Source organism: Lathamus discolor, chromosome 23, assembly GCF_037157495.1.
Source record: "Lathamus discolor isolate bLatDis1 chromosome 23, bLatDis1.hap1, whole genome shotgun sequence".
NCBI classification, from domain to species: Eukaryota; Metazoa; Chordata; class Aves; order Psittaciformes; family Psittacidae; genus Lathamus; species Lathamus discolor.
In genome coordinates, this window is record NC_088906.1 from 2,367,458 (window position 1) to 2,386,293 (window position 18,836).

The following is an 18,836-nucleotide window of genomic DNA, read 5'->3' on the forward strand; positions in this document are numbered from 1 at the left end:
TTTAGCTCCCTAGCTCTGTGTGACCCAAACCAGGGGCTTTTCCACCTCCTTTTCTCCTCTTGCTCGTCACCCACCTCTTGTGTTGAGTGTCAGAGCACAGAGGACAAAGGAAAATGAGGGGCAAGGGTGGGCTCAGCCTGGCTTGCAAAGCTGCTTCAAACAGGGGTGATGCTGCCCATCTCCCATGCAAAGGGGGCATGACCCATGTAGTGGACACTGCATCAGTGAGCTCCTGATGAGCATCTCCCACCTTCACTGGGGTCTGTGCGCAGTAGAAGCTTCATCCCCGCAGCACAAACTGGGGCTGGGATGGGGCTTCGTCTGGGGCTGGATTTGGGAAGCCAGAGGGGAGGGATGGAGCCGGTGTCCCCACGGCCAGGCTGGCGCGAGGCGCTTTGGCAGAGGGTGGTGGCAGAACTGGAAGAGCAGGGCTCCAGCAGGAGGTCAGGGCGAAGGTGTGGGTTTGGCACCGGGCGAGGGGCTGGGAGCGTTGTGGGTCAGCTTTTGAGGGCACCAGTGGGAGAACTGGTATGGCAGAAAGCCTGAGTCAAACTGGAGCGTGAAGGATTGCTGCTGGCTCCTCCCTGCTCGTGCCAGCCCTGCCGATGGGCTTCACACTGCCCTGGACCTGGGTCCTGCTTGTGAGGCATCTCCTGCACGGGTTCATCCTCACCACTATCGCCTCCCAAACCACCCCATAGTGCCAGTTCCCCCGGGGTTTGGGGTCCAGGAGCTGCTCTTTGGGATGGCTCCTGCTCTTTGGGATGGCTCTTGCCCTTTGGGATGTCTCTGCAGCCAGCTTCATCCATTCTTTACTCCTACAATCTGATGCCCGTGGCTTGTTTAAAATTCCCTTTATTCACAATAAATAATATCCTATATTACAAAGATCTCGACACAAAATGCACAAATCATGGTTCTTTCCGTAGCCATGAATAAATAGGACTCACCAGCACCAGCTAATGCATGACAAAGAGCATCTACGAGTAGCGTTGGCCCTGTGGCAGGGAGGAAGCGGGGGGATTGGGCTGCACCCACCTTGCCCAAAGCGGTCGTTCTTCTCTGCTGGGGCCTACATGGCGTTTCCATCCCCTGGGCCATCAGATGCAGGGGTGAAATCCTGTGTGCACCAGCACATGCGGGCTCAGGCCTCTGCCAACGGTGCAGAACTGGCACCGGGGAGGGCAGGGATGCAGCCCAGTGGGTGCGAAGGTGCAGTTGAGGCTGCCCTAGGCTGAGATGCCTTCGCTGGCTGCAGTTAAGCTTAGGAGAGGTTCTAGCGCTCACACTCATGTAGAGGGGTTATATACAGACACTGCAATGCTCCTTTCTTAGCCGCAGGTGGTCTTTGAGTTACAAGGCTTTTGCTTAAGAGTCTGCTGTAGCTGGATGTGTTCATCGGTGCACACATGAGCCCATGTGTGGAGCTTCCTCCCTTCCTTCTGCTTGCTCTTTCCCAACTCTTCCTATGGTGGGGTCAACTCCATGGATTTCTTCCTCTCCTCTCTCTGCTCTTCCCACTCCTCCTCGGACTCGTAGGTGCCCTTGATGATGGCAACCCTATCTGACAGGTTCATGCAGTAGGGGACCAGGATGTAGAAGTAGAGCAGTGAGGCCAAGCAAGCCCCAAGGATGGGTCCAACCCAGAACACCTAGAAAGCAAACAATGGAAGAGGGTGAAAGCAGGTCCTGGAGGATGGTGCACCACATCCAGCCATTGCACCAGCATCCCTCACTGTTCCACATCTCCCATCCCATGCAGAGATGCAAATACCCATCCCAATAGACTTCTTGGGCTGAAATCCCTTCAACCTTTGCTTCCTGAAGACATCAAGCTCTTTATGAGTGCAGAGATGTGGTGTGCTGGAAAGGAAGCGCCAAGCCTGCTCTGAAAGGCTTGGGTCTGAGCTTGCAGATTCAGTAGGTGAGTGGAAAGCCAAAGCTGGGCTTCTCTATGGACTTTATGGACATCAGATGATGCCCTGGCTCATTGTGCACCATTGCATGGGGGCTATGCTGGCTCTATGCCATGGGGATAACCTGTTCCCCATCCATTCATCAAGTGTTCTCCAGTCCCTTTTATCCTTTCAGGCTTTAAAACATCCACCCCTGCGGCAATCACTGCCCTCTCCCTTGCCCTGCATCTCATCCAGCCTGGTCCCAAGCACTGATGCTCACCCAATGTGCTGAGCTGAACCTCCTCACGACGACCGCGGGCCCAAAGGACCGCGCTGGGTTCATGGAGCAGCCAGTGAAGTAGATCTGTTGGTGTTGAAAGGGGACCAGGTTAGGATGCAGCATCTTAACTTGGCCTCCTCATCTTAACCTCTGGCTTAGCAGATAGGGACAACTTCCCAGAAGCAGGGACAGAAGCGGTCCCTGGTGCTGTCTCTCTTGCAGAGAGGCTGGCATGGACATCATCCTTCCCCACATCACCATGGACAAGCAGCCCCACCGTGTCCCGTTGGCTCTCCCAATGCAGCTCCCTCTGGGACCAACCCCATGGGGGTATTTTGGGGAGCTCTGTCCTAGCAGGACCCTCTGCCTGGACACTCACCCCCACCAAGTGGCCCACGGCAACGGAGAGGCCGATGGACAGCGCTGGGGCACCCACGTTGCCGCTCCTCCGGTTGTCCGTGGATGCGAAGATGCAGGCGGCCAGCTGGAAGGTGAGGATGATCTCCACCACGAGGGCCTGCCCGGGGGTCGTGTTGTTGTTGAGCTGCCAACCAGCAAAAGCAACAGTCATCACCTGTCCCCAGGGCTCAGCAATGCCTCTTGAGCGCTTTGCTGGTGGGTTTGGGCTTGCAAAGCCATGCAAGAGAAGCCACCCAGGTCCCCAGCCCAGCCTTTGGGCACAAGGTGCTGTGCTGCTACGGCTTCTTTCCCTGAAAAGGAAGAAATTACCTTTCTTGGCCCAAAATCCGCCTCTCTCCTGTTCTCCCCCTTTCCAGCATCTCCAATCTCTTTCCACTTGCTTGTCTCCACTACACTGGCGTTTTCCCACCAAATCCCACATGGATTTGTCCCTTTTCCCCTCTGTTTCTTTCCCCCTTGATCCTTGCAAGCTGTTGTACCCTGATTCATCTCCCCTCTGCTTTATGGAGCACCTCCCCAGGAGGCTGAGGGGCACAGGATGAAGGGAGAGGGTTGGGGTGAAGGCTGGGGTGTTGTCCCGCAGCCTTTGTGCTCACCACTGGGATCTGCCAGATGGACTGGACCCCGTTGGGCTTGGGAAGGACAAAGTGCCCCAAGACCCTTGTTTTTTAGCTAAAGCTGACTGGTTTGGGACCGGGATAATGTGGGAACGAGATGCACGCAGCATCCCACCCTAGTGACTGAACCCTCTGCCGCAAGCCTGTGCTGATGCCAGGGGTCCAGACTTGATGTGGTTGGAGCAGTAGCTCCGCTGCTCCCATTTCAGGTGGTTTCCCAGCTCTTCCCAAGGGTTCGAGACAAGCTCCTCACCCCCACTTATCTCACCGAGTGCCAGTGTCCCCCCTTCTCCTCCAAGAGCAGCCGCTCGCTGCCTCCCCATGATTGATCCTTCGGCTCTTCTCCATCCTCCTCCCATCCATCTCCCCCAGTGCAGCAGTGCCAGCGGGCTCTGCTCCCCCTGCCCGTGCTGGCTCTGCTCCCCCTGCCCATGCTGGCTTTGCTCCCTGCCCTCCAGCCTCTGTCCTGGCACGGCTCCTATCCCAGCACTAATCTCCAGGTGGAGAGGCTGCAGTCAAGAACATCTCAATGGTGCTGGTGACTCACTCGGGCCCTTAGGATAAAGGAAGCACTTATTAAAGAAGGGGAAAAAAACATGCCATTTATTACCCCGCACAATGAATCTGTCATGTCAATCCTCTGTTGGCTATGCCGGGGTTTGCTCCTAGCCCATTCCCATCCCTCTATGCAATGCGCTGAGATGGACCCTCCGCGTGGATTTGGCTCTCCGAGCTGGCGCTGGCACCAGCTACCCACTCAAAGGGAAGGGGAACCCGCACAGCAAGGTAGGGATCTTCAGGTAAGGGATACTTACAGCGTTGATGGCCAGGTTACCACGGGTATTGGCCGGCGTCACCCCATAGAGGATGCCAGCCCCAGCGATGGCCCCAACCAGTTGGGCAATCACGTAGAAGAGCGTCCGGAGGAAGGAGATCTGGTTCCCTACGAAGAAGGCGATGGTCACGGCCGGGTTGATGTGGGCGCCGCTGATGTGGCCAAACGCCTGCACCAACGTGCCGATGGCCAGGCCGAAGGCCAACGAGATCTGGAGGATGCTGGGCAGGGCTGATGGCCACTTGAGGGCTGAGCCGAGGCCGATGAAGACGAAGATGAGCGTGGAGAGGAACTCGACGAAGACGGCTCGAGCAAAGGCCAGGGTCAGTATTTCCTTCTTCATGGTGGGAGAGGGTAGAGGGCAGCTGGGAAAGAAGAAAGTCCGGGTTTCCTCTGTCTCCAGGCTCTGTTGTCTGCACCCAGTTGTAGGGCCATACCTATCTATATATGCAAGAGCAGCAGGGAGCTGTGTTACAAGGCGGTGGGCGGAGCCAGGGAATTAGCCAGTCCTCCCAAATTATCATGTGAAACTGGAAAAGTTTCCATCTGAAAATAGCTCCGGAGCCTCTTGGTGAACCAGTGACTCAGATATTGGTGGTATTTCTTTATCCTGCCCTCCGCAAACAAAGAGCCCCTATAGGGTGTCTCTGTGGTCGTTAGATAACGCGGTTGCATAACGAAGCCCTGCTCCCTCCTCTGCTTTTCCCTCTTACCACCTCTCACCAGGCTTTGGGTGGTTCGTTAGCAGAGGTGCAGCTCACGTTCCCCTTCTCCGTGGGCTTGCGGGCCGGAGAGGGCTGTAGTTCTGTCTGGGAAGTCTTGTTCCTGGCGTTAGGCTGGAGGAGCGTTCCTGGAATCAGGAATTCTCATTCCCAGTGTGTCCGGTTGAGACGGGATGTTGGGACATAAAGCAAAGTGCAGCACCTGGAGCTGCTGCCAGGCTGCCAAGGCAGCTCAGCCATAGCAGAGAAGTGGGTTGGTGCTGGAGCTTGGCTGGGTTTGGGGGATGCTTTGCCTACCTGGGGAGCCACAGACAAGCTGGAGGTGCCTGCATGGGGCGGTGGAGCTCGGGTAAAGGCAGCTGCTCACTGCAGAGCCTGACTGTGGACCCCTCTGCTGCCTTGCTGCTCCTTCCAGGGCATTGAGCGAGGGCTTTGCCAGCACCTGGGCCGGCAGTCAAGGGGTGCTCGCTGCTCGTAGCCAGGCAGGGTGGATCCTACCCCTGTCATCTCGGGCCCTTTCCTTTTCTTTTGGCCTTTCAAGCTGTTGCTCAACGAGGGCAGTGATTTCGCTCTTGGGAATGCCAGTAGAAAGCCACAGGCTTTGCATGGACGCAGGCCATGGGTCCACATCTCCTTCCATGCTCCCGTGGGGTTGCCCTCCATCCCTTGGCTGGCAGGGATTGCAACAGGGAGCTGTTGGGGACTGAGGTTGAGGGTTTGGGGATGGAAGAAGGGCCTAGTGACACTGAACAGTGAATTGTTGGCTCCTCTATGGTCCTTGTGCCAGGATTTGATTTCATGTTTTTAAATGGGTTTGGGTGAATCAGAGAATCACAAACGGGTTTGGGTTGGAAAGAACCTCAAGGTCATGCAGTTCCAACCCCCTGCTATGGGAAAGATCTTCTCTCTTTGCATCTTGCCTTCCTCAAGTGATAGCATCTCTGTGCCTTATGGAGCGCTGGGGTTATCCATGGCTGCCTCTGAAGGAGCAGTCATAGAATCATGGAATGGTTTGGGTTTGGAAGGGACCTTAAAGCTCATCCAGCTCCAACCCCTGCCATGGGCAGGGACCCCTTCCACTGGAGCAGCTTGCTCCAAGCCCCTGTGTCCAACCTGGCCTTGGACACTGCCAGCGCTGGTTCATCCAAACCTTCTCCATTCAAGCCATTCCAGCACCTCACCACCCTCACAGGGAAGAGCTTCCTTACATCCAACCTGAACTCCCCTTGTTTCACTGTAAACCCATCACCCCTTGTCCTATCGCTCCAGCACAGGGTGAGCAAAGCCCTGCATGCAGATGGGTAAAACCACTTCAAAACCCTCTTTACATCCCCAAAGCACTAAAACAGTTCCCTTCACTGCTGCCTTCTGCTGGCTGCAGCCAGACCTGCACACATCCCATGGGATCAGCACGGAGGAGGGATTCCTCCCCACAGCCAGACAAAGGGACTGCAAAGAAATGAGCCTTTCACCTCCAGCCTTACCCAGAGTCCCGAGCTCAGCAAACCGACCCGGAGCATCCCGAGGGACCCGGGCTCTGTTACAGCCTTAATTCCTGCTAATGGTTATCCCTGGTGCTGCTGCTGCCGGGGCAGTTGCAGAGGGAAAAGTCGGATCTGTTATCCTAGAAACACCCGCTCCGTTGGCGTGTTTTGGTGAAAGTTTTGCAAGCTGGTATTTCAAGACACCCTGGCCACATTCCAGCCCAGGTAATGACTTGCCACTTCCCTTCAGCCCTGCCTGTGGCTCCAGCTGGATCGAACGCGCCTTGTGCCCATCCTCCAAACCCTTTCCTCCCTCTCCCACTGGCTGATCCCTCTCGGAAGTGGATGCGTTTTGCTGGCGGCTGCTTTGCCCACGGGACTTTATGGCTTCAGCTCAAAGGCAGCGTTAAAGATGCTCTCCCGGGCTCCCAATGGGTGCATAATGACCCAGCAAAATCCTCCCGACGGGGAGATACAGTCCAAGAAGGCTGGAAATGATGGGGAAGGCTCCCAAAGGGAAACAAGGTGTTTCTCTAACCACATGCCATGCAAAGCCCTCTTTTCCTGAGGCTGTTTGCTAGGCTTTCCTCACTGGGGCATTCCTGCGTGGCTTCTCTGATGTCGAACCGTGTCGAGCAGGCGTTGGGAAGGCTCCTTTTCCTCTTTCCTGGCCGCGTGCCCTCCGAGGAGCTTGTATGAACTGAAAAGTGCCTTTGATGTGTCAAACGGAATGGCATTGGGCAAGATGTTGAGGAGGCATTACGCAGGGACCTGCTGACAGACGGACACCTACGTGGTGGGGTCACGCACGCCTTGTTTCACCCCTGGGCTTTTGGAGGAAAGAAGACGAGGAGGCTTTTTGCAAGGACAGGTTTAGCTGTGTCCTTCCTCCTCCTCCTCCTCCTCCTCCTCCCTTATATCAGCACACACCACAATTGCCCACATCGACCGTCCATGGCCTGGGGGCAATGTATTGGATGGGGATAGCACACTGAGCCCACTGCGGGGCTGGGGTGCAGCGTGCCCGGGTGGGAGGAAGGCAACTGGTGCCTCATCCTCGCCTGGGGCCCTCCCAGGGCTCTGCCTCACCCGCGGAGGCGTGTGTGTTATTAAGTGGCTGCGTGTGTCGGCCCCTGTCGTCCCCACGTCGCTGATTCCATTTGCTCCATTAATTTGCTCTATTAATTTGTCATTTCCGTGTCATTTCAGCCCAAATTCCTCAGTTCAGCCTCAAAGCCTGGCAAATTCGGGTTACAAATGCTGCTGAGACCCAGCCCAGCTTGGGTTTTGCTTTTTGCCCCTCTCTGGCTCTATGTCTCAAGCAAGGACCTGAAAACTGGCACAATAATACAAGCAGGAGTAATAATACCAACAGGAGACAACTATTTCTGCTGGAATCTGGGGTTTTTTGGGATTAGATGGCCAGAGGGGAAAGTCTGGGTTAGTTTCTTGCCGGCTGAGCTTTGGGGGGCTGCAGCAAGCCACTGATGGGGATAAAAATGGGATGCCCTGGGAATTAAAAGTAGAGCAAGGAGCAGCCCATTTTGCCCTCCTCATCCTCAGTTCCTGGGGCTGCTTCTTGCCTCAGTGGTAGGAAAGAAGTGGGATTAATGGGATGTCTCTGTAGGATTTCTCTTATCTAACCCTCCATCTGCTTGCGCTCCCTATAAGAGGGATTACTCTGATGGCCTGAGGGTGATGATGAAGGTGACCTTCTCTGGCCCTGGAACAACAGGGCTTTTGCCTTCTCCTAGTAACCTGGGTGAGCTTTGGAGCTCAAACCCAGCGAGGCTGTTTGGGCTTGGGTGAGATGGTTTAGTGAGAGGTGCCCCTGCCCATGGCAGTGGGGTTGGAAGTGGATGATCTTAAGGTCCTTTCCAACCCGAACTATTCTATGTGCCCATGTCCCTTGCTGCCGTGCCTCCACTTTGGCTTGAAGCTGGTCCTGAAGCTGTCCCCAGACTTTGGTGGCTTCTGTGCCGAGCACGGTGGTCACAGTGACCTCGTAACCTGTGAGGCTGTCAATAGGGATAATGTTGAAGTGCTGAGTGGTGTTAATGCTTAATAACAGCATTGCTCTGCTCCGTGCTTCGAAATGACTGGATGGTCTCTGAGGTGTAGCAGTGGATGGAAGTGCTTTGGGGCTGGTGTGCAATGGAAGCACCAGCATCCTTAATAATTAACTTGCACTGAAATCATCATTAAATCGTCACATGGGGATAATAATGTGTATCAGGGAAAGCAAAGGGCCGGGTAGGAAGAAGCCCTGGACGAGATCACGCAGTAGAAAGCTTGGCTGCGAACCCTGCTCCTGATTTTCAGGTCTAGCCCTTTGCAGTGATGCCACCCGCATCGGGGACATTAAGAGGCTGCGGTTCTGCCCATCTAAAGATATACTTTGAGTTCTTATGGGCCAGCAGCTGGTTATGGGTGTCCTCGGGGTTCTTAGAGCTGTGGCAGTAGCAGGGATCATTAAGGTCCCTTCCAACCCAAACCAGTCTGTGATTTTTCACCCCATTCTGCCTCTGAGACCCAAAGCAAATGGATCAAGAAATTTCTCAACCTCCATATTTAGGTAGTATGGAATGATCGGGATTCAAAGAAACCCATGGCGATGGCATCCCTCGTTGCACCAGATCTGGAGCTGAAAGTCCTTGTGCTGAGCTGTCTCTGAATGAACTTCTGACTTGGGTTCTTTGTATTCCTGGAAAACCAGGCTGAAAATCCAAGCAGAGCCCACGGAAACCACCCAGGCGTGGCTGGATGGCCTCAAATCCTGTCTCCCTGTTGAGGGCTAAGGCACGGTGTTATCAGTTCAGCCAGGTCTTAGGCTGGTCTGTGGCAGCTCGGATTTCCGGGGTGCTAATCCTGCCCTCTCATTCGAGTTGCACTGTGTAGATCTGGAATGACTGGCTTGGTTTCCTGACCATGCAAGTTTTGGAAGTGTCATTGAAGTCAATGACAACAGCTCCGCAGAGAAGGTAAAGTCGTGTTTCTCATTGACTCAAGAAGACTCAGGCTGCTTTAGCCATCTGAAAAGCTGGTTTAGTGAGATGGGTTGGTGTGCCAAGAGCAGAAGCCAGGCAGGGCAGGAATCAGCATCCCAGCGGTGTTGAAGTGGGGATGGTCTTTGTTTTGTGGGTCCTATTTTTAAGATAAAAGAGCATAAAACCTTCTTTTTATGTCACTTTTGCCCGTCAACAGGCTGTTGGCCCAAGGCAACACTCAAAGCTGGACTGGGTTGCACTGGTGGCTGTTGGACTTCAGGTCTGGGAGGTCACTTTGTGTGACTGTCTCTACGTTACGTGACCATAAATGCGTCGTTATTCGAGTAAAAGTGAATTTAAAGCTCTTTATTTAGAGAGTGCAGTAAATATCAAACATTTAAACCCATTTTTGGGCCCTGTGCTGCTTATGTGAGTCTGAAACATTGTCAGGGTAAATAAGAAATGAAAGGCTTTGATCTGAAGGCAAAGAGATGGGTAAATAGCTTGAACATTGCCAAATCCCCCCCAAAAGATTCAGCTGGGTGGCATTTTATAGAGCAGGTCATTGACAGGGTACCTCCTGGGTAAGTTACTTTGGGTTATCCTGCCATATACAGGGGTTGTTTTCCCTTTGAATAGTAAAAAAACTACATTTAAAACTGAATATTCAGTGATTTAAATACAATTTTATACCCTGATTTGAGACATTATTTTAATTCCTATTGTTGAGAAGAGATAGAATGGAAAGCCTTTTCCAAAATGCCATTCAAATGTTCCTTTGCCATCGAAGGAATAAACTGAAGGACCAGAATCAACATCTTTGCTGTGGCAGAGCATGAGTTAAAGCAGCACTGAACCTGCCGCACCTCAATAGCAGCCTTCTGGGGGTAGTTACATTAGTCCTACATGACTGGAGGTGTAAAATGGATCCTTGGCTACAGCAAATAGAGCTTGTGATGGCATTTCTCCCTTTGCTTTGCAGTGTGGCATCAGGGACAGCAGATGACAGCCAGACGAGGGGATGCAGGAGCTCCCATGCTCTCAGCTTCACTTGGTGTGGTGAAATGAAGACGATGAGGATGCCGTGTCTGGGTCAGAGCAGAGCTTTATTTACTCCTTATCCCTCCAACTACAGCCTTTAGTAGATGGATGAGCAAAAACACAGTGAGGAATAGAGGAAATTATGAATCTAATACAAGGAGACTGGTATAAGGAGAGCACAGTGGACAGACAGGAAGAGAAGAGCATCTTTTGGTGGTGGTTCATGTCCAACCAGAAAATGGTCACTAATGTTCCTTATGATCTGCAATTGGGGCCAGTCTTACTGAATGTTTTCCATTAACAGCCTCAGCAGAAGAAGCCTGAACGTGGTGATGATGTTTTGTGATGGTGCAATGCTGGGGAGACATCACCAACGGAAGAAAGCAGTAGGATGTCCTGCTGGAAACCAGGCTTTCAGGCTAAGTCATAGAAACCGGATTAAATGAACGGTTGAAAGAGCAAAGCTGCATCCCAAAGACTAACCCAAATTCTTTGACTCTGCTGGTGGCCATAATAGCAGAAGAAAGGGGTTGGGATGGTTATGAGGCTTCGGTGTGATGGAGCCATGGAAAGGGTCTGGGCTGTAGGAAACAAGTGATGGAGAGGATCATACTTGAAATGCTTTGTGTTACGCATCTGAGAATTGGGATGGAACAGGAACAGAGGAAAGAAAGCACAAAGCAGAGAGAGATGAAGCGTCAATGCTAAAGGTTAACACAGGTCCATGAACAAATGAGCCATGGATGTATTTGGGTTGAAAATCAGGAGGTCCCAGGAGAGACCCAGCAGTAGCTCCCCAATGGGGTCAGCATGAACTCAAGGACATGCTTCCAGTCCCATCTTCTCAGGAAAGCCTCCATGTGAACAAAAGGCATCTCTGGGGTGATAAATGGCAATGTGGTTCCTTGCAGCAGCCAGACTTAGAGCTTCTGAGATACTTATGGCCCAGAGTGAGCCCTGCGGGGTGTGTGTGTGTGTGCGAACAGCCACGCAGGGAGAAGACACAGGAGAGAGGTGAGTTGAGTTCAACAGCAATGAGGCATCGGGTGGCAACCTCCACACCCAGCAAATGGCTGTAATAACAACTCCCCACAGCACCTCGGAGCCCTTCGTGAAGGGCACCAAGCTCCACCGAGCGCTACCTCCTACCAGGGAGACGTGGAAGGAGCTGGAGGAGCGTTGGATCGCGGTGTCCTTGCTCCTGGCGGCTTTGATTTAATGGCATTTCCCCCCAGCATCAGACAACTGTTGGCCGTGGGGAGAGCTGGACAGTACAAGATGGGTTGGACCATCCCAGTGCATCTCCCCAGGAGCTTGAGTTCCTCGAATGAAGAAGCAGAAGTGAAGGGGGAGAGGGGAGAGGCGAGGCACTGAGCATCACCGGCTCTGGGACAGAGGCAGAGTTCCCCGGCTCCTCTCTCATCCTGGAGGGATGTTTGGGCTAAACCTTCTCGGACATCCCCCTGGGGAGGCTCTGTGGGGAGTGCAGCTCCACCGATTGCCGCCGGCGGACCTCGCGCTCTGCCCAGTCCTCCTCGGGCTCGAAGCCCTTGAAGATGGCGAGTCTCTCCGAGAAGGTCTTGGCTTGCGGGCACAGGATGTAGTTGTAGATGATGGAGGCTGCGGCTGCCCCAGCCAGGGGGCCCACCCAGAAGACCTAAGGGAAAGGTAAGAGTTGGGTGAGTAAAACCCAGCCTGAGTGTGGAGGACAGGGAGAAATCAGCATCTCTGAAGGGCATCGCGGGGGGGTTATGTTCCTTCCTGCCCTGTGTGCACTGGGAGTGCTTTGGCCATCCCTGTAGACCTGAACTCCCATCCATCGCTGTTGCGCCTGAGTATACCCAACCAGCCTCTTCTGTTGAGAGCTGTGTGATCTTCACTAATGATTGCCCACCATGAGCATGGGTTCCTCTGCAAAAGCATCTTCCTACCCCTTTACACACTGCTACAAAGAGGAGGCTCCCAGCTGGAGCTGGACACCTCTGAGCACATCAGCCTGAGCCACCCCAGCTCTAGCTCTGAAATGGAAGCGCCTGGCAGTGTTCCTAAAGGAACTGGTGGAAAATGTATGCCCAGATCCGAGTGGAACCAGGAAAGGTCTCCAGGACCAGCAAGAAGAGCTCCACTTTCCATTTGTTCTGCTTCTTTGGCTAAGTCACGGTCAACAAACCACACACCCTTCTGCTGTTGCAATGCCCTCAGATAAGCCAGTTAAGCACCCAGCAGCCCCACCTCGTTTTGCTAATCTCTACATCTCTTCCCAAGCCGGAGCTGGTGAGGAAATGCCAGGAATGTGCCTGGCTCTGTGGGTTTCGAGGAACAGTGCTCATCCGGAGGGGCTCATCCCACCGGAACAAGGCAAAAACCCTTCTCTTACCCAGTGGTCACTGAAGTCTCCAACTATCACAGCAGGGGCGAAAGATCTGGCTGGATTCATGGAGCAGCCAGTGTAACGGATCTGCAGAGGAACACCAGTTTGTTGTTAGCATTAACCCTTTAGCGTGATCCTGGTGTGGTTTGGATTCATTCCCTGAGCTGCTGCTTCACCCCCCCACCCCATTCCAGGAAAAGGGATGCTCCTGCAGCTTCCACCACCTGAGTCAACACGGTTGCATCTTCTGTGCAAGCACGAGCATGGTGCAAGCCGGCTGTAGGCTGGGTGACGTGCCCTGCAGCGTGACAAGAGGCGTGGGGACACGCTCCTGCTGTGCCTAGTCCTGGAGCAAGCTGCTGCTCCTTGCCACTGAGGACAGGAGAAGAGTCCCATGGACACATGGGTTGCAGAGTGCTAAGGGTGGAAGATGCAGTGTAAGCATTGCTCAAAGGAGTGGTGAATGCTCCATCCCTGGCAGTGTTCAAGGCAAGGTTGGATGGGGCTTGGAGCGAGCTGCTCTAGTGGAAGGTGTCCTTGCCCATGGATGATGGAACTGGATGATCTGAAGGTCCTTTCCAACCCAAACCGGTCTATGATTCCATGATTCTCATTCCTACATGTACTGAGAGGCTGGGAGTGGTCTCATCCAAGAGGGATTTCCGTGGGTGCTCATATCAAATACTTCCCAGTCTTATCATGAGTGCCTGTTTCTAACACATTCACTCTGGGGCAGAAGACCCCACTGATCCCTTGTTGCTCCCTGTAGGACTCAAGGAGCAGCAAACCCAGCAGGGTCAGTGTTTTCCTGCCCCATAAAAGCAGAGCTCAGGCTATGGCTCTGCTACAGCTTTGGTGTGGTTTTCCTCCCCTGTCCACCGGAAAGCCATGGGCACCACATGAGTTACAGCTCCCCATCCAACCCGGAGCAAGCAGCCGAGCAGGCTTTGGGCATAAACACAAAGATAACCCAAAACCATTGAGTTTTAGCCCATTTTAGCCCATTCTACCCACCCCAAGGAGATGTCCCACAGCAACGGAGAGGCCAATGGAGAGGGCAGGAGAGCCCAGGTTGTCCTCCCGGCGTTCATCCGTGGAAGCAAAGATGCACAGGACGAGCTGGAAGGTGAGGAAGAGCTCGACGGTCACTGCCTGCCCCGTCGTCGTCTCATTGTGCAGCTGAAGGGGAGGAAAAAGGTGTCTCAGGGTCAAGCATTTGGTGACTGGGTTAGGAACATGTGTGGGGAAAACCCAAGAGGGACCAAATAGAGCCAGGGGATAGGGGGGTTTTGGCATCAATATGAAAAGGAGGAAAAAATTCCTAGCTAAAAGGAAAAGAGGGTCCATGGGTGGCAGTTGATTGACCAGGAAATGGTTTATTTACTGGCATTCCTTTGGGGTACTTTTTCCCTGTTCTTTTTTTCCCTCTAGGAATTATTTATTCCTTTTTCTCATATTTAAAGTGCAAAATGCCTCTTGGGAAAGTTTAGAAGTTGCAAAATGTCAAAAAGAAGGGGTTTGGCATCAAAACCCCATTCCCGTCCCCCCCTTCCCATACTTTTTGAACAGGCAGGATTTGAGCTGAAGCTGGGCCCGGCTGCACCCCCTCTCCTCCAGCTCTGCTTTCTGGCACTTTCTTGCTCTTTGGTGGTTCTGCAGCCACATCTGGATGGATCTGACATCTGGATGTGCACATCTGGAGCTGGCAGCACTGCTTCCCTCTGCCTCCCTTCGCTTCCCCAGCCTATGGCACATCCCACCCCTTTCTTTGCTCAGTGGTGGCTCGAGGTGGCAATTGCCCTCCTGGCCAAGATCCAGGTCTTTCTTGCTCTCCTCTCCAATATTCCCCCTTTGTATTAAGGATAATCTGTGCAGGCAGCTACACGATGAGCAGCCCACAGGGGGAAGAAGGAAAATCCCTATTCCCTCTTCCAGGTGATTTAAGCTGTAAACCAAGTAAGCTGGGCACTTTGAAAGCCTCTCTTAAAAGCCCTTCTTGCTTTATTGGGTTTATTAAGCCTCAGCTATTATCAGTCTAAATCATCTTGCTCAGATTAATCCCCAATCCCTTTTTCAACCCTCTTAATCTCTTTGGCAGCGAAGCTGGGCCCTGGCACTGCCTCCCTACTGCAAGAAAGGGGATGTCGGGGTGCTGCTTCCTGAAGCACATCCAAAGCTGCCTGCCTCCTCCCGCATGGCTCAGCTCGGGTTTAGGTGATGCTGGTCCATGGGCATCTCTATAGGAGACAGAGGTGCCCGAGGAGTGATGGGGCATGGAGAGGCGATACAAACCCTGTGACATCTTAATTCCTTTCCTACCATCCCCTTCCTTTTAAGTGCATCAGTGAGGAAGGGGGATGCTGGAGGTTGAGGTACCACTGGGGAGCCCCCTTAAGGCTTCCTAAAGTTCCCTGGTTTCTTTTCCCCTCTGCAGGGATCCAGACTGGGATCCTCACGGTGCTGCTGGCATTGGGCACCTGTGTGCAGGTTTTGGGATCAGCCGGGATCTGGTGTTGGCCATTCCTTCACAGCTGGAAGCAATTTAATGAGCAGTGCTAGCTAATGAAAACCTGGGATTTAGACCTAACGCACGACATTCCCACTGCTGGGAATCTGGCAGCGCAGCCTGTCAACAGTGGCATTGCTGATAGAGGAGAAAAGGCTGCCTACACCCACACGAAGACTGGAAAGTGGGATGAGCTCAGGGCAAGAGGAATGGAGAGGTGATACTTTAGGTTATGTCTGTCCCTAATCATATGGTTTCATCCCAATCCAGCTCCTCCGCCCTAGACAAAACTGAGATAAGGGTGGCTTTGTCTTTTAAGGAAGGTGCCTATGTGGGCAGCTGGATCATACCTCTGGTTTTAGTCCTAAAAAGCAGATGGAGCATCCTGCAATCCTGCCCTTCATCCCTGCTCCTGGGTGGACCCTTGCTGCATGGTGCTGGGCTATAGCTGACAGAGGCTTTCTACCTGATGCTGAATAAAGAGGGTTTTGCTGGCCACAAACCCCTTCCCCACACCCTTCAGCCTTCCCCAAAGCCCATCCCAACGTTTCCTGCTCCCTTCCAAGCCCATCTATGGGCTGAGCTCTTACCTTGTTGATGGCCAAGCCTTCCCGGGAGTCTGCTGGGGTGATCTCGTGTAGGATTGCAGCCCCCACCACGGCCCCCAGGAGCTGGGCCACCACGTAGAACACTGCACGGAGGAAGGAGACCTGGGAGCCGATGAGACAAGCCACGGTCACGGCTGGGTTGATGTGGGCTCCGCTGACGTGCCCCAAGGCTTGGACCAGCGTGCCGATGGCCAAGCCGAAAGCCAGCGCGATCTGCAGGATGCTCGGGGAGGAAGCTGAGGGCCAGTTGAGAGCGGAGCCCAGGCCGAAGAGGATGAAGACCAACGTGGCCAGGAATTCTGCAAAGACAGCCCGGGTGAAGGCTATGGATCGCAATTCCCACATCATGGAGCTGGAGGCTGCAAGGACTGACCCTGCCTGTGGGATCTTCAGGCAAGTGCTACCGGAGCGGCTGCGTCTGTAGGGGATGCTGAGGGACAGTGTATATATATGGATGCAGGGGGTGAAGGATCCCGAGTGGAAGGAGATGGGAATGTGGTCCTAGGAAACCTGAGGCTTTTTCTCATGTGTGTTCCAGCTGAGGGAACATCAGACCCTGCCCCTTCTATTAAAGCCGGGGAATGCAGCGTTGGCCACCCTTGGGAGGTCATAAATCAGCCTTGAGCAATGCCATGAAACACTTCCCTTTCTCCTTTGCTTTCTTACTAGGGGACCTATCCCTACAGGTACTTGGTGCTCCTCTCTTTTCCAACCTCTACCGCCTGCAGCACAGAGAGGAGAGAAAGCAAAGGAGTTTCTATAAAGCTAGAGCTGGATGCTGAAACACAGGACCTGGGCTGTGATTTACCCAGGCAAATGGGCTACAGAAGGGATGCACAGAACTCCAAGTGACTTACTACAGCTCCATTCCTCAGAGTACCAGGCTTTAACAGCCTGGGCACAGGTTTCCAACCCAGAGAAATGGGATCCAGCCCCAAGAAATGCCTGTCAGGAAGGAAATGCTGGTGTGAAGCTGTGACATGAGCTGCAGAACCGGCTGCTTACCGATGGCCCACTCAGCTCCTCAGAAATGTCTCTTGACTTCTTGGTGTTAATCCCTGGAACAGGAATGATGTTTTCTTTCCTGGAGCATCATTATTCACCTCAAATCATGCAGTAACTGCCCAACAAGTCTGTTTTCCCTATTCTTTAGTTGCTTACAGCACATTTACCCATTACACATTTTGCCCACTCCTGGGTGATTCTCAGCGTAAGGACATGGAGCTGAGAAGACCATGAGGATGCTCAGGGGCTGGTGCAGCTCCCATAGGAGCCACTGGGGCTGGAGCAGAGAAGCTGCGTGGGGACCTCAGAGCAGCTTCCAGTGCCTGAAGAGGGGTACAGGGATGCTGGAGAGGGACCTGCAGCAGGGGCTGGAGCGATGGGACAAGGGGTGATGGGTTCAGACTGGAACAGGGGGAGTTCAGGTCGGAGATAAGGGAGTTCTTCCCTGTGAGGGTGCTGGGGCACTGGGATGGGTTGAATGGAGAAGGTTTGGATGCCCCATCCCTGGCAGTGCTCAAGGCCAGGTTGGACAGGGCTTGGGGCAAACTGCTCCAGTGGAAGGTGTCCCTGCCCATGGCAGGGGCTGGAACTGGATGAGCTTTAAGGTCCGTTCAGCCCAAACCATTCCACGATCCTATGCCTGTAAAGCCTTTTCCTCCCTGTGCCGTTGGGGTCGGTGGCTTTGCTGGAAAGGCAGCACTTGTTTCTTCTTCTCTTTCATTAGCAGCCTCTGTAGCTATTTAAAGCCGAAGGAGCACTGCCCTAGGGTAGAGCTGGAGCTGGAAAGGCCATTTCATTCCAGAGGGATGCAGAGCACCCGAACTGAGAGTCCTTTCTTTGGCTCTGACAAAGGCTGCCACTGTCCAACAACCAAGTTCCCCTGCAAGTGCCACCGAACTGACGCGTAAGGTTGGCGTCAAGTTTTCCATGTTGCCCGAATTTTATCACGGAATCATGGAATATCGCAAGTTGGAAGGGATCCATAAGGATGTGTGAAGGCCTCTTCTTCCTCCCAGTGCAGATGGGTGACAATTACACTAAATGATGGCTGCAGGTCCCTTCTAACTGAACTATTCTCATTGACTCACAGGGAATGGGAAGGGACCTCAGCGATCATCTGGTCCAGCCTTTAAACTTCTGTTTTATCCTATCCTATTCTATCCTATCCCATTCCATTCTATTCTTGTCTTCCCTTTTAAAAGATGCTTATGGGAATACTGCTCTTAAAGAGGGAGAGATCATGGGGAGAACAAGTCAGCTCCATAGGTGAGTCTGAAGGAGATGGGATATGGTCCTTAGAAACCTGTTCTCTGAGAATCCTCTTGGGCTTCCTCAGGGCCTTTGGCTCATCAGAGCACTGCTCTGGCCTCTGGCTTGCCAGCAGCGAAGCCAACCTCACGGAAGAGGTTGTGAGGCTGAATTTGGGGTGCTGATGGGCGACAAACTCATGGTCACCTCCAGTCTGCACGCTCCTGAGTGCCTGGTACAGACTGGCGAGCTCAGTGTTACTCAAGGCGTAGTTGTGCCAGGTTACCAACGCAGGCTGTTATTAGTGCAGGGAATGACAGAGAGCAAATACGGGCAATTAAGTAGAGCTGATATCCTATTTGATTAATAGCTATTCACGGCGAGGGAATTATGATGTAGCAGTGCTTAATGGAGGCTAATTAAAAGGAAAGAGAAGTAAGCAGGGTTAGCGCTGAGCTAATCTTCATCTTAAGCCAGACTTAAAAGTCTAATGCAGCCTCATGGGCCTCGCTTGTACCCAGCAAAAATTCATTGCAGCTCTTTGACATGGGCTTTGAGGTGTTTGTGGTGTGGATGTGGGTTTCTGCTATGTACCACGATGAAAGGATTGGTGCTGCATTGGGTCTTGCTAAGCAGGATCTCTCTTAGTGTGGTCTTCACTGTGGGGCAGAGCAAACTGCCGTGAGATGCTGCTTCCCAGCAGGAATAACACATGGCAGCTCTCACCCAGGCACCTCTAGCACTGCAGTGGCTGTAATCCTGCTGGTTTGACAGGGATCCGCAGCACGGAGCCAGATGCTGCTGATGTTAACGC

General features: G+C 53.2%; 2 protein-coding genes across 2 annotated transcripts; both read right to left on the reverse strand.

Moving 5' to 3' along the window:
• Nucleotides 1-1,184: 1,184 nt before the first annotated feature.
• AQP5 (aquaporin 5) lies at nt 1,185-4,393 on the reverse strand. Its single transcript, XM_065659552.1, has 4 exons — nt 4,031-4,393; nt 2,558-2,722; nt 2,179-2,262; nt 1,185-1,652 (listed from the first exon to the last, which is right to left on the reverse strand). Exons 1-4 carry the CDS (start codon nt 4,391-4,393, stop codon nt 1,467-1,469), a joined length of 798 nt encoding a protein of 265 aa, XP_065515624.1. The 3' UTR covers nt 1,185-1,466.
• Nucleotides 4,394-10,330: 5,937 nt separating this feature from the next.
• AQP2 (aquaporin 2) lies at nt 10,331-16,276 on the reverse strand. The gene is made up of 4 exons (XM_065659660.1): nt 15,752-16,276; nt 13,670-13,834; nt 12,662-12,742; nt 10,331-11,941 (listed from the first exon to the last, which is right to left on the reverse strand). The coding sequence occupies exons 1-4, from the start codon at nt 16,115-16,117 to the stop codon at nt 11,726-11,728; spliced, it is 828 nt and encodes a 275-aa protein (XP_065515732.1). The 5' UTR covers nt 16,118-16,276; the 3' UTR covers nt 10,331-11,725.
• Nucleotides 16,277-18,836: the final 2,560 nt, after the last annotated feature.

Excerpts from the sequence above, each read along its gene's own strand:
- AQP2 (XM_065659660.1), bottom strand. The coding sequence starts at position 16,117 with ATGATGTGGGAATTGCGATCCATAGCCTTCACCCGGGCTGTCTTTGCA. Across the intron at positions 13,835-15,751 it reads AAGGCTTGGCCATCAACAAG|CTGCACAATGAGACGACGAC; the intron begins GTAAGAGCTCAG and ends CCTCCCCTTCAG. Across the intron at positions 11,942-12,661 it reads GAGACTTCAGTGACCACTGG|GTCTTCTGGGTGGGCCCCCT; the intron begins GTAAGAGAAGGG and ends CCTTTCCCTTAG.
- AQP5 (XM_065659552.1), bottom strand. The coding sequence starts at position 4,393 with ATGAAGAAGGAAATACTGACCCTGGCCTTTGCTCGAGCCGTCTTCGTC. Across the intron at positions 2,723-4,030 it reads GTAACCTGGCCATCAACGCT|CTCAACAACAACACGACCCC; the intron begins GTAAGTATCCCT and ends GCTGGTTGGCAG. Across the intron at positions 1,653-2,178 it reads GGTTCAGCTCAGCACATTGG|GTGTTCTGGGTTGGACCCAT; the intron begins GTGAGCATCAGT and ends TTTGCTTTCTAG.